Source organism: Synchiropus splendidus, chromosome 2 (genome assembly GCF_027744825.2).
Source record: "Synchiropus splendidus isolate RoL2022-P1 chromosome 2, RoL_Sspl_1.0, whole genome shotgun sequence".
NCBI classification, from domain to species: domain Eukaryota; kingdom Metazoa; phylum Chordata; class Actinopteri; order Syngnathiformes; family Callionymidae; genus Synchiropus; species Synchiropus splendidus.
Window position 1 is genome coordinate 12,357,555 of NC_071335.1, and position 12,422 is coordinate 12,369,976.

Sequence of the window (12,422 nt, forward strand, 5' to 3'; positions counted from 1 at the left end):
AGTGACTATGAGGCTACTGAGTATGTGACTATTAATGAGGCCGAATAATAATAATAATAAGTGTTTGCTTTCATTTAGAGATTTCCTTAAAGTGCTGTGTCTCAAAACGCGCATCGGCATGAACACTGAACTGATACATATATTTATTTTTATGACTCTGCAAACGTCTATGTTACATGTAAGTTCATGTATGCATTAAACAATATATTCACTTTGAAGCGAGTGGACAGTCACACGTCATTTACATTACAGCATTATTACCCTCCTGGGAGTTCTTTTAAAGACAAACATAAAATGAAAATAAAGGTTTCAATAACACTTTTACGTTTAGTTCGAGCGAAAGGAAATTTTTGCCCAAAAAGTGAGCACTTAAATTAATGAAGTAGGAAGCGGAAGTAGCATCATGTACATTTCCGGTTATCCGCTGTCGCTCACACAACAACATGGTAGGTCTCTTCTTGTATAGTAGTTTTGTTTTGAATCATTTTAATCTATAATTCTTTCAGTCACTCAAGAATAAATTAAGTTAAAGCGTTAGCGCCCACAAACGTTCAGATGTCTCCAAAATAAAAAAAAGAAGTGTATGTGTAAGGAAGGCAAGGAAGAATGTTGTTATATTTTACAAAATGTAGTAATTATATTAATTTTTGACAGCAATAACAGAACGAATTTCGGAGCATCCCGGTGTATTGATGAGGATAATTTGTCTGGGATCGTTTCCGGAGGTTGGATGCCCGCTTGTGTGTGACACTACTGAGTGGACGTGTGGTTTTGCCCCATGAAAAATGTGTTTTCTTCTACCTGGTATTCAGTGCTGTTCGACGGTGCAGCAGCGTTATTTCAATTCCTCTGAGAATTTAGGCCATGCGTTGTGCTGATCGAGAGAGAGACAAGCTCTCTTACTAACAGAAACTTGTTGGCCCCTAGCCACAATGGCACATATGCTGAAGGACACACATATGAAGTCATTAACTTTCTTTAGACTGACTTGACCCCTGCTCACTTGGCAGTCAGTTGCCAAGTCAGCTCGGTCTTCAAAGAGGTCTCTCAAAAGTGCGCCGCCTCCGCCGCCTCCACCACCACTACACGCCGCTCTGCCGTTCACAGATGATGAAAAGTACCATCCAGTTCAAGAGACAGGATCAGCACCACAGGTCAGTGTCTCCTCGCTGGTCGCACCAAGTCTTTACCTGTCCAATATAATGTCCTGTGGCTTGTAGGCACCTGAGCCGGACCTGCTTCCTGCTCCGTCGGGTGAGGACTTTGGCTGCCCAGTCCAGGAGACCCAGCCTGCACCACAAACACTCCCGGATCAGCCAGTAAGTACAGTATCCGTCAGCGATTATTAAATCTTGGGCACCAGAAATATGTTTCTGAGCTGTAGCCGAAGAATAAGTGAGCTAGCTTGTTGATTTTGTCTTCCTTGATCTGACAATTGCCGTAAACTTGAACCACTGTTGTGACCAGTGTTATGACAGTTGCTTTAAAAAGTGATTTGTTACGTTGTTTAAAACGTAAGGTTTCAGGGTTGTGGAAAGCTCGACCAGTTGATACCGATTAAACAAATGTAAATAACTGACAGCATACACCTTCAATATTTGAAACTTGTTTTTGTGAAAAATACTATCTGCGATGACTGTAGTATTTAACTTTTAGTAAATAAAATGGAACTAACACAGCAACACAAATAAAGAGGCGTGAGTTTCTATGAGGCTTTGGATGTGTCTGACTAGTGTCATATCCTGCCGCATTACTTGGTCCTCAGTGACTGAAAAGGTTGGTGAATTCCGGCGTTTCCTCGTAGCATTGAGCTTCTCACCGCTCAGTAGCACCAGCAGCGTTAGGTTTGCTGGGTGGCGAGTCCAAAGAGTCGATTGAGATTTGACTATATGGCCCCTCCGCCACTTGACCAGCCAATCCATCGGAACTTTTAATAACTTCAAAAATATTTGAATAAGTGTTAACTTTTACTGAGCAGTCTTTACTTCTATACAGTACAGTCTTTTGAACGCATTACAGTACATTACTTAACACCACTAAATATCACAACTTTAGATAATTTAATAATAAGCTCCACGAGGTCAGACTTCAAGTCACAACAGGAAGCAATGAGAGAGGAACGGATCTGGCCATTTTAGTGGCTTTTAAAATTGTATTGAGACCTGTTGAACATGTCAGTGACTGTTGCACTCTCTGTGATTTGAAAGATTTACATTCACTGGAACATCTCAAAACAGACCTATGACCAGGAGGCAGGTAGGGGACAGCAGTGGTAATGCGTTTGAAACATACTTGTCAGTCAGGAAAGTTGGGTTTGGTCATTGCTTGCTTTATAAATACCACTATATATTACCTGGTTTAAAAAAAGTGTTGTCTAAAATTGGAGCCATTTCAGGTGTCGATGCGAATCCACTGAAAATGTTGAAGCACACATGCCAGTTCTGTGTATATAGGGCTGGGCAACATGCCATTACAAACAAAGAAATAAGAAAACAAAAAGTAATTTTTTTAATTCATATAATTTGATCTTGGTTATTGATTTTTTTTTTGGTTTTAAAATTCTTGTTTTGTATCTAAAGAGAACTATAGAGACTACAGTTATAACTGTTTGACATTAAACAAACAGAAGCAAATAAATAAATAAACAAATACAATGTCCACTCAATGAATTCAAAATATGTAGCAGTGCACTCTTAAGCGACAAATCAAATAAAGTTGATCACTCATCTAGTCGCAGGGACTAAGGTCATACCAACAAACAGTCGATTAGATGAGTTGAATAATTAGTGTCACACATTCTGTCACAGCTCAGTCCTGCGACAGAAAAATGCTCTCGCTTATTTCCAACTGGCACATTTTAGGCAGATTCAGAACACGGCGACCTCTGGTGGACAGGCGGGGGAGGTGCATCCAAATAGCTGGCAAGTCCGTGTTCAATCCTGAAACAAGGAGGCGGATGATAATCGAGATCAACCAGAAAATTTCCATGATTTTAATTATGATCGATTAGTCGCCCGGATGCACATGTGTATGTTTGCAACTATAAACCATGAGGCATGTACTGTACGTCTAAAAGAGGAATAGAAATGCCTGTATTTTCCAAGTGCACAAATAAACACACAGCACCTGTTGCTGAAGATAAACATGAAAATGTTTGTAAAAAGTGATTTCCTTTGATGTATGATTTATACCTTTCCCCTGCTTGACTCCTAGTCCACTTTTAAGCAGGTTTACATCACCAGACCACAGTTATTCAACTCCTGCTTTAACCGTGGTTCCTAGAGAATATTTCAAAACACAAGTGGACGAAGAATCAAAAGTAACTAATAGCACCTTTTAATAGTACAATAGTACGTTCAGTTTGTGACTAAATTACATAACTTTGTTATAAGTATTGTGTTACTCCCTCACATTGATCTATTGTTTTTCTGTTCACTTTTGAAACACAGCCCCGGAGAGAAGACGATCAACGTTAGATGGATGGAGGCGACGACAACCACATCATGTGACACCCAAAGAACAGAAAGTGTGTGGGTTTCACACTCTCCGAAGAACTGTTCAGACAAATGAGACTTGCATCATAGTAATGGAAGCCAAACCAAATCTTCATGCTGAGCAGAGTAAAAAAGTCAACACTCCCATTGAACCTGCTGGAAACCATTTTACAAGGTTTTGAAATGGTTCAACTTTGAAAGTGATGAGGTCATCGTCACTTACCGCTTCTTATTGAAGCACAGTTGTCTTTATCGCTTAAGTCAGTAACTCACTGAAATGGTGAGAAGTACGAGCCACTTTCTTGGTTCACTTTCTGAACCGATTCGGCCTTTGCAGCCCTTACTGAAGCTCCACTGTGCTGTTTGCAGCAGGAGTCATGCACTTAGCAAAGTGGCCAATCGGATGTGTCACTGGATCTTCAGGTTTATGCTGTATGAACTGTGAAAAGTGAAAAAAACTGACAGTGAAAGTTATGACCTCCAATTCACACCTACCCTGTAGCTGAAAGTTACCTACCCCAGGAAACTCAGGGTTCCCAGTTTGTTTATCCCTCTGCTAAACAATTGGCTCTTTTTTTAGTGAACAAAATATTTAACATTATGTAAAAACATTTATGAGCCTACGGTTGTATGTTTGACCCAAACTGGACTTACTGTGACCTGTAAAGAGGATTGTGCCTTCAAGTGGTTGTCATTAGTAATCACTGCTTCAGGAGTTACAATGCACTACGATGTGTTCACTGCTTGAATTGAAATGGCTTATTTTTTTGCATGGCTTTGCACAGAACAGGTGAATGATAATAGCTGGAATAATACAAGGGGTGTAACGGTTCATGAAAACTTCAGTTGGGTTAGCTTTAGCATTAATTGGTGCATTTTTTCTTTTATTTTACACTAATACTTGAACACAAAATGAGATTTTGGAGAAAGATTCCAGTAAAGCCAGTCTAATGTAATATAGCTTACAGCAGAGGACATAAGCACTGATGCCGCCTCGCTCACTATTTTAGGTCGTCTTCGTGTGCTGCAGTGACAACACTCTTCCGTCCAAGTTAACACACTCTCGGATCCTAACTTACTAAAAAGATTTTTTTTTACTGTAGCAGAGCACTTAAAACGGAGGACATCCGTTTTGTTTCGTTGCCACTTAAATCTGGAAATGAACTCCACGATTCAGCTCCTGAACCAGTCACGTTGTACAGCCAGTTATTGGAGCACACGTGGGTTACGCTTCTCAAAATTGCCTCCAGGATTACTCGATACACGCAGTCTCGACACAGAGCACACATGACTTGGGATCGTTCATCTTGAGATTTGTTGCAGCTCCTAAGCCACTTGCTGTCTGTTGTGTGCTTCCGTCGGCGGACAGTGTGGGAGTGTATATTAAAGCACTGTTCTGCGTGACCTTACTGGCCCTGTACCGAGTTTGTGTACCAGTAGACCCTTAATATGCATGTTAATGCTTTCGCAATGATTTTATTCTATTGTATTCATCATTTTAATGCCAAATATGCTATTTTAATAAAAAAAGCCAATGTCTTGACTATGTATTTATTCGTTTCTTTATGATATTATTACTATTGTTTTGTGCTGCTTTTGTTGTGTCACTTTCAATGTCAAAAGTAAAGAAGGAGACGGCAGGCAGTTACAGTCAAGAACATCCTTTATTCAATCAGGTGCTGCTCTTCTCAAACTGTGTTTTTCTTTGTATGGAAAAGAAACTGTAATTAACACATGCATTTCACCGAGAGCTCTGGGGGTGATGTCACACACGAGTGGCGCTGCACTGAGGGGGTAGATGGAGAAGAGCTGGGAGTCAGAGGGCCGAGGGCGCTGCCTTTTACACCGCTAACATACGTGCTTCAGAATATAAAACACAAAATAAACAATAGAACACAGACCTGGAATGGTCATGCATGAGGTGGCCGGAGGAGACTGAGTGGAGGGACGAATGACTGCTGGTCGAGTAAGTGGCTGACGCTGCCTGAAGGGTGCGCTGTGTGTGGGGAAACCAATTGGACAGAAATGTTCTGAATAAACTGGATCATAGGCGGATGAACTCCCCTCTAGCCTCATGCAAGACAAGTCCAGTTATAAGGTGCTTATAGCTTTCATTTACAGTCCAACGCGACCCTCGAGGAGCCAAAAAAGAAACATACCCTGATAGTAAATACTCATCCAAATAATGTGGGGGAAAAAAATGGGGGTACGAAAGGCAAAATAAATACTGAACAGAGCAAGCAGCCCCTTCCGACGTCCCAAACATCTGTCTTCATCTCCATCTTCAATCCAAAACCCTCGTGACCCACCCAAAGAAAGCCCGTCAGCATAACTTGTTCACTTACATTAGCGGTTGACAGATGGGTATGGTAATACAACGTGAAGCATATAGACAAGAATAACATGTGAGCTCACTGCATTCTGCTCAGACAAGAGATTTTCTGCAATTTTTTTCACCCTCCCAACAGCATTACAGCGAGAGAGAGGGGGGAAGGCAGGGAGGGGCAGGGCGGGACGGGGGCTGTGGGCGTACATAAAGTGACAGACACAGTTACAGACTACTCCAGTGTCTAAGAGGAAACTGACAGTGGAGACGTGAAGGGAGGAGAAAGCAAGATCCAAAGTTGTTTTTTTTTGCCTTTTTGAACTTTTTTTTGTTTGATAAAAAGTAAATAACTAATTCACAACGGTCTCCTTGTGTACCATCTACATATATATAAATATACATTATACTTATATATATATAAATATACATATGAATGGCTTCATGAGGGAGGAGGACAATGAGGGGTTGGGTGGGGAGTGGGGGTTGGGGGGGTCTTGTCTAAGGCGAGGAAAGAGCGCTGCAGCACTCGGGGACTTCCTGCTACCTGGAGCTATTTCAGGGGGGAAAAAAAAGCGCGATCTGGATTACAAAAATGGAGATCGTGAACAAAAGGCACTTTCATGGGACGACCTTTAACTGCTGGGAACTATACACTACAGCACAAGCACTAGAAGAATCATTTACAGAGGAGGGGAGGGAGGGGAGGGAGGCTCTGCCAGAGGCAACTCAGGAGGCTGGTAGCTTTACAGGTCTTGAAAGTGAGACGGAAAAGTGATGGGAACCTTTCGTTGGTTCGAGAATGTGGTGCACAATTTAGCCATGTTTTTTCTCAGTAGTGTCTATTTGGCTACTTTAAAACAAAACAAGCGATATGTTTAGAGCCTTTTTCTTCACTAAAACCATCATTGATCTTCCAACATAACAGATTTTCCTCAATTTCAATACTTCCGTAACTTAGTGTATTAGCATAAACAAAAAAAGTCTTGAGGCTTTAATACCGATCATTACGTTCAAGGCTGCATCTAAACCCCAAAACTTCAAGTCATATCTTTACCCCAAATGCTGTTTTCAAATACTGCGAATACATTTCTGCTTCCCACAATGGTGCGTTCATTATTATTCCTTATAATCAAATGATCGGTTTTTAAAGTGGATATTGAACCTACGACTCTGCTTCAATTATCATTTTTAAATGGTCCTTCACTGCTGAAACAGAACGATTTGCTGAAGACACGCTCTGCTCACAGGGTGAGTAGACTGTGGTGTGTTGACTGAAGTGCTGGTGAGTTTCAGGCAGAGCACCAGCTGGTGAGGAGTTGGACCGCAGCGCAGAACCTCTCCCCCTCTCCTCCATACAAATAGAAGAAGAATACAAGTACAGAGAGGAATAATGCTGTTTCCTGCTATTTTTGTTCATTTATAATCAATATGAATGTACTTTATAAAGCACCAGTTTTCATCTATAGAGAATTTGTAGTTGTGTAGATTTTCCTTCAACCCTGCCACATTTTTTTTATAAACAAATGATTACACATAAAACATTTAAAAAAGAAACAAAAGGAAAAAAAATAACCCCTACTTACAAAGACTAGGATTTTCATGGCCCTCTGGTTTAGAGTCCCGGAGCTTCTGGACTTGAAACAAATACCCTTTTTTTCTCTTTTCTCTCGGCTTTCTTAAAAATCTCTAACAGACAAACACAATGATCTACCCAATGCATTGCACGTGGCTCAATCGACACATATTTTCAATAATAATACTTTCCATCATAAAAACAAAACAGAAACACTTTTTTCGTTCGACCTACTCAAATTTCGTTGATCTAGATATTAGAATGCTGCGCTGCAGGTGTGTTGGATCCTAACAGTGAGGTGATGTTAGCCTGGGTGGTCGCTAAACAACTGGACTGCCGACAAAAGTACGAGATAAATATAAGGATTTATAAAAAGTGTCTTGGGTGTCAATGAAGATCGGTCCAATCTGGTGTCTCTGGCGCTAGAAGAGGCACTTTTCTTCATTGTCTTTGCTTTCGATGTCCCACAACTTTTGAGGCCTGAACAAGGACGCAGCTCGCTGCTGGGCAGTCCAGTTGTTTTGCGAGTGTTTTTCAGATTGTGACAAAATTATTATGGCAATCTGGACATTTCCACAAAAATATTGAAAATTCAAATGACAGAAACTGCATGTTCACAAGACTTTTTTTCGTAGATATAAAGGACTCCCTTTTTTTTTGTTTGTTTTGTGCTGGTTGATGCGAATTCCTCTGGTTTCCGTGACGACAGGGCAATAGGACGAAGCAATACAAGGGGACTGTGCAATGACCTTCACTCTGCTGTCCGCACATGAGAGATCTGAGAAACGGCTGCCACTACTGACTGGATGCTGTTCTGCTGAGAGTCAGGCACGGTATACTGCAAGTATACAAGTAATACTGCAAACCAAAAAAAACTGTTATGTCATGCAGGAGAAGTTAAAACGCTGTACGGCTACGTTCACATTACCATCCTAGCTATCCGTTTCACTGAAGACCACAGTCTTTCACCAGGTCTCTGATCTGAGACGCTGCTGGTAAGAAGAAGACTAAAAAAGAGAGGGTGAGAACTGACTTTTCTTTTCGATCTAGCTTGGTAAATGTGTCACTCGCAATTGTTTGTTGCCCTTGATTCACTTTCAGGAGTGACGTTAGGCCTGCTATAGGGGTTCATATAGACATATAGACTCACAGCCAAAGGAAATTTATCATCACCAATTGAGGAACTTCAGTGGAGATTCAAGCTGATTCCACTTTCTCTATTTCCACTTTTACTTGGATTTCTCTGTTGACGTTCGGATCACTCACTCGAGAGCCTGGAGAAGATTGAGAACTGGTGTTCCTCTAAATAATACTCAACAGGTAATGTAAACGTAGCCCAAAGATGAGAAACAAAAAAAAAAACTGTCAAAAAAGGAGAAACCACAAAAAAAAGCCTTTAAACGACAGGAAAGCCAAAAATGTGATGTTGCTATGAACTTAAAAACCCATGTCCGCTGAAGTCCATAAACAATGAGAGTCGGTGGGTGACACGATAAGAGGATGGTCTTTTATGCGTATGTGTATCCGGGCTCAGACGTGAAGTCTGTCATGGCCGCCACCTCGTGTTTACGCGCACGCCTGACGGTGCTTGTGCAGTTCAGCTCATCCCTTGTTCAAATGAATAGTGCATAGGTGAGGGGATGGAAGAGCGCGTGGACTGTAGTGTTGGGACTGTGGTGCGTCAACTCACAGGGTCGCTTGCCTCAAATTCTTCGACGGGTAAACAAAGACCAGCCACTTAGTGCATATATGCCACACCATTTGATGGTGTCACCATTGTTGGCCAATCACAAATGAGAGAAGAGTCAGCGCTGAGCCGAGGAGGCGGCGGGCCACCGATTATGACCGAATCTGTGCGGTGGACTAATAAAGTTTGGCGTGTGGCTGCGAGGTGTAGGGATGCACAAATGCGGAGAGGACGTGGACGTCATCACTAGTTTGTGTGGTTTGATGGATCTCACAGCCAATGAAACTGGTGTGGAGACGACAACATAACACTCATATTCATCATGATAATAACAATTGGTCATTCATCTGTTTCCTGTCTCACAAACTGCGTGCGAGATAGTTCTTCCTTCTTGCTCTCAGCCAGTCTGCTTTACCTCGGTGAAGCCTGGTGCACCAGGGGAAGAAAGTTCTTGTTTCGATTGGGGTGAATCAGGAGAGGGCGGTGGTCTTTCACATCCTGCGATCATTGAATAGTGTGTTGGTGGGTGAGAACCCTTTTAGTGTCAGCAGTCTCTTCTTGTTGCATGTTCCGCTTTTCATGACACAACTGGAGCTGATGGTTCATTGTGGTGTCATCAGAGGAACCAAGACTGTGGAGGAGAAGAGGAGGCAGCCGATGAATGGCCGAGTACGTCGACAGCACTGTCACACACCCAAACTTTCTACACATGACACCTGGGTATATTCATACTTGACAGTCATAGTTGGGCCTTTTTATTCAAACTACATCTATATCAGTGTGATACTACAAGGTTTTATCTCAGAACTTTTTGTTTGCTGGCTTTTTTTCTCGATGAAAATGGTATATTGTTCTCTTTTCTCTTAAGACAAAACAAAATCACCATGCACCTGCAATGATCTCAACGCTGTTTTTTCTGGCAATATAAACTGCGAGAGATAAACAGCCTTCCATTCTGCGTGACAACAGACAGAGCTTGGCTACCTGTCACTCAGACAGGTTCCCGTTTTGTTTGATCCATTCATGTGCTTCTTCAAATACAGTCACCACTTGAAATACCTGGTCTCCAACTCTACTAATGAATGGGAATATAAGTTAAGTACCAAACAATTTTCAATAATATTGTGTCAACCCCACTTTCATTTCGACTCTCATTTCGTGACACTCCAGTTTGAGGGTTCAAACCAAGTGCCCTGTCCTCTCTTGCACCCCTGAACTTCAGTCTGGACAACCTCTGGAGAAACTGGGATGCTTTTTTTTGTTCATAATAAAACAGCACTTGAAGAACCAACTCTCTAACACAACCAAAACCTCTGCACCGTGCCTAGCAGATAAACTGACAGATATTGTACTTAAACAGTACATGAAGTACATTATTTCACTTCTGTCTATCATTTTAATCCTGGCCAAAGTTACCAGCTCAGAGAGCATGGACAGCACCTTCACCTTCCCAGGAACCAAAACAGAGACAAGTGAGGCTCAATAAAAGTACATGTACTGTGGTACATCGAAGTTGTGCACACTTGTTGGCATGTTTCCAGTGGTAGCCTTGAAATCTTTGCTTAAACTTGCTTTTGGGCACCAAAAAATGCGACTTCGGCCCCTGACATCCAACATTTCACACTCTCTAGGTCACCTTTGCCGCCTCCCACACCTGGAATGAAGGAGATCTTGTCCCGGAACAGCAAACCTCCCCAGAGACCTACCTCAACAAACCATGCATCAAAAGCTCAGCTATTAACTTGACCTCCAATACAGAAGAATCCCCCACCTGAGGCCTGAATTTATGTAAATACAACACTAACTACCAGTAAGCCCCTTACAGCAATGTGATTTCAAATTTGCAGCGCTGCCTTTGCTTTCTAAAGCTTAAATTGACGTGAATGTTGCTGCTGTTATTGGGATGTGATCGGACATATTGAGTGTTGTTCACAGAGAAACCACTGGGGGGCAACCTATGGTCATTTGCCTGTAACCCAGCTGCACAGCTAACCCACCCTTTGGGTGCCCCGTGACGCACTGGTGACGTGTCCAGGGTGTTCCCCGGCCGTGGCTGGAGATTGGCTGCAGCCCCCCTCACGCCCCAGCTTGCCAGAACAAGCTGATAAAAATAAATGTGTCGCTGACCGGACTGACTTTCTGCTCCAACTACACTGACCCCGTGACCTGCGCTATGTCAGACAAATATACAGTAACGTGTTTTTCAGTCCCAATGAGGTCTCGGACGGCAAATTCCAAAGTGCAGCTCCACTGTCATGTGCGACTACTTTACATGTAAAACAACGCGGCTAATACCTCCCATCTGTGGGAGCGCAGTGGTCTCAGGCTACACTGTCCGACTATTGAGGGATCCAGTTTCTCACTTTGATAAGAGGAAGCGCTGGCAGGGGCTCGGCTCTGAGTTCTGGCTGGCGATGACATTCCGCGGGACACAACACAGGGAGCCCAGCAGGCCACTGAGCTTTTGACAGCAACTGTTGTGCTCCGTTTCACCAAACAACAAGTTTGATTCGTCTTACATTACTTTTTTAGAACCTGTCATTTCTGTAGCTTATTTATTTCTTTATTTTGGAACGGTACTCAGAACTTTTCTTCCTCTCCATTTGCTCACTACTACTCTCCCCAGATCAACTCTGGCAGTGCAAAGGGCCCCCCCCCCTCTCTGTACCCGGCCTTCAAGTCCAAGTTCAACTCCCAATGACATCATGTCTGGTTGCTGTGGGCAACGAGACAGCCAGGACGTGACTGTGGAGTGCAGTGAGTTTCAACTAACTAACTTTTTTTCATCCCCATTTCTCCACCTGTACAGGCTCCATCTCAGCAGCAGAGGGCCCCTCACTCCAGCTTTTCCTCTGCCCCTGCCCCTGCAGCAGTGTTTAGACACCCGCGCCTTCTGTCATGGCTTGTTGGCCATCAAGCGCGGAGGCGGGCTGGCAGGGCTGTGGTCTGGACCTCTACATATGCCAGAGAACAGCAGGACGGGGAGACACCTCCCTTACTCACCCAGGCTGAGGCTGAAACTGACCTACTAGGCTCAGAAAAGTGGGCCCAGTTGAGACCGCAGCCCAGATTCCGGCTCCATGTGCTTCACGTTTGATCTCCAAGTGGTCATTTGTCAACAACAAGCGCATAAGTATATCACTCCAGATGTTCGCAGCTGTAAATACCCTTCAGATGCCCAAGTGTGTGTGTGTGTACATGCGTGACTAAGTGTGAAGTACTTCAGGTGCTGAATACAGCAGTAACATAAATTTGTTGACCCAGGAGAATAGAGTTTACAGATTTCACGGATCAATGAATTGACCCAAATAACGCAGATTAACGGTGTATAAACTTGTGTCA

General features: G+C 42.9%; 2 protein-coding genes across 14 annotated transcripts in view; one reads left to right on the top strand and one right to left on the bottom strand.

Annotated features, from left to right (window-relative positions):
• Positions 1 to 29: 29 nt before the first annotated feature.
• Positions 30 to 5,021, top strand: LOC128753721 (splicing factor, arginine/serine-rich 19-like). Of its 2 annotated transcripts, none has more exons than XM_053855720.1 (4): positions 30 to 178; positions 1,011 to 1,154; positions 1,221 to 1,319; positions 3,450 to 5,021. In XM_053855720.1, the coding sequence occupies exons 1-4, from the start codon at positions 35 to 37 to the stop codon at positions 3,474 to 3,476; spliced, it is 414 nt and encodes a 137-aa protein (XP_053711695.1). In that variant the 5' UTR covers positions 30 to 34; the 3' UTR covers positions 3,477 to 5,021. The 2 variants fall into 2 exon arrangements, with proteins under 2 accessions (XP_053711695.1, XP_053711696.1); XM_053855721.1 differs by having other exon boundaries at positions 37 to 446.
• Positions 5,022 to 5,139: 118 nt separating this feature from the next.
• LOC128753718 (nuclear factor 1 X-type-like) overlaps positions 5,140 to 12,422 on the bottom strand; it is a 91,302-nt gene continuing 84,019 nt past the window's right edge. For all 12 annotated transcript variants that reach the window (XM_053855709.1, XM_053855712.1, XM_053855711.1 and 9 more), the window contains one exon: positions 5,140 to 9,711. In XM_053855709.1, the coding sequence (XP_053711684.1) occupies positions 9,697 to 9,711 (15 nt within the window). In that variant the 3' untranslated portion in view covers positions 5,140 to 9,696. The remainder of the gene's footprint in view (positions 9,712 to 12,422) is intronic.

What these genes read in the sequence shown, in the direction of transcription:
- LOC128753721 (XM_053855720.1), top strand. Translation starts at nt 35, where the DNA reads ATGAGGCCGAATAATAATAATAATAAGTGTTTGCTTTCATTTAGAGAT. An exon ending in AGACAGGATCAGCACCACAG is followed by an intron (nt 1,155 to 1,220) that starts GTCAGTGTCTCC and finishes TGTGGCTTGTAG; the next exon opens with GCACCTGAGCCGGACCTGCT. An exon ending in AAACACTCCCGGATCAGCCA is followed by an intron (nt 1,320 to 3,449) that starts GTAAGTACAGTA and finishes TTTGAAACACAG; the next exon opens with CCCCGGAGAGAAGACGATCA.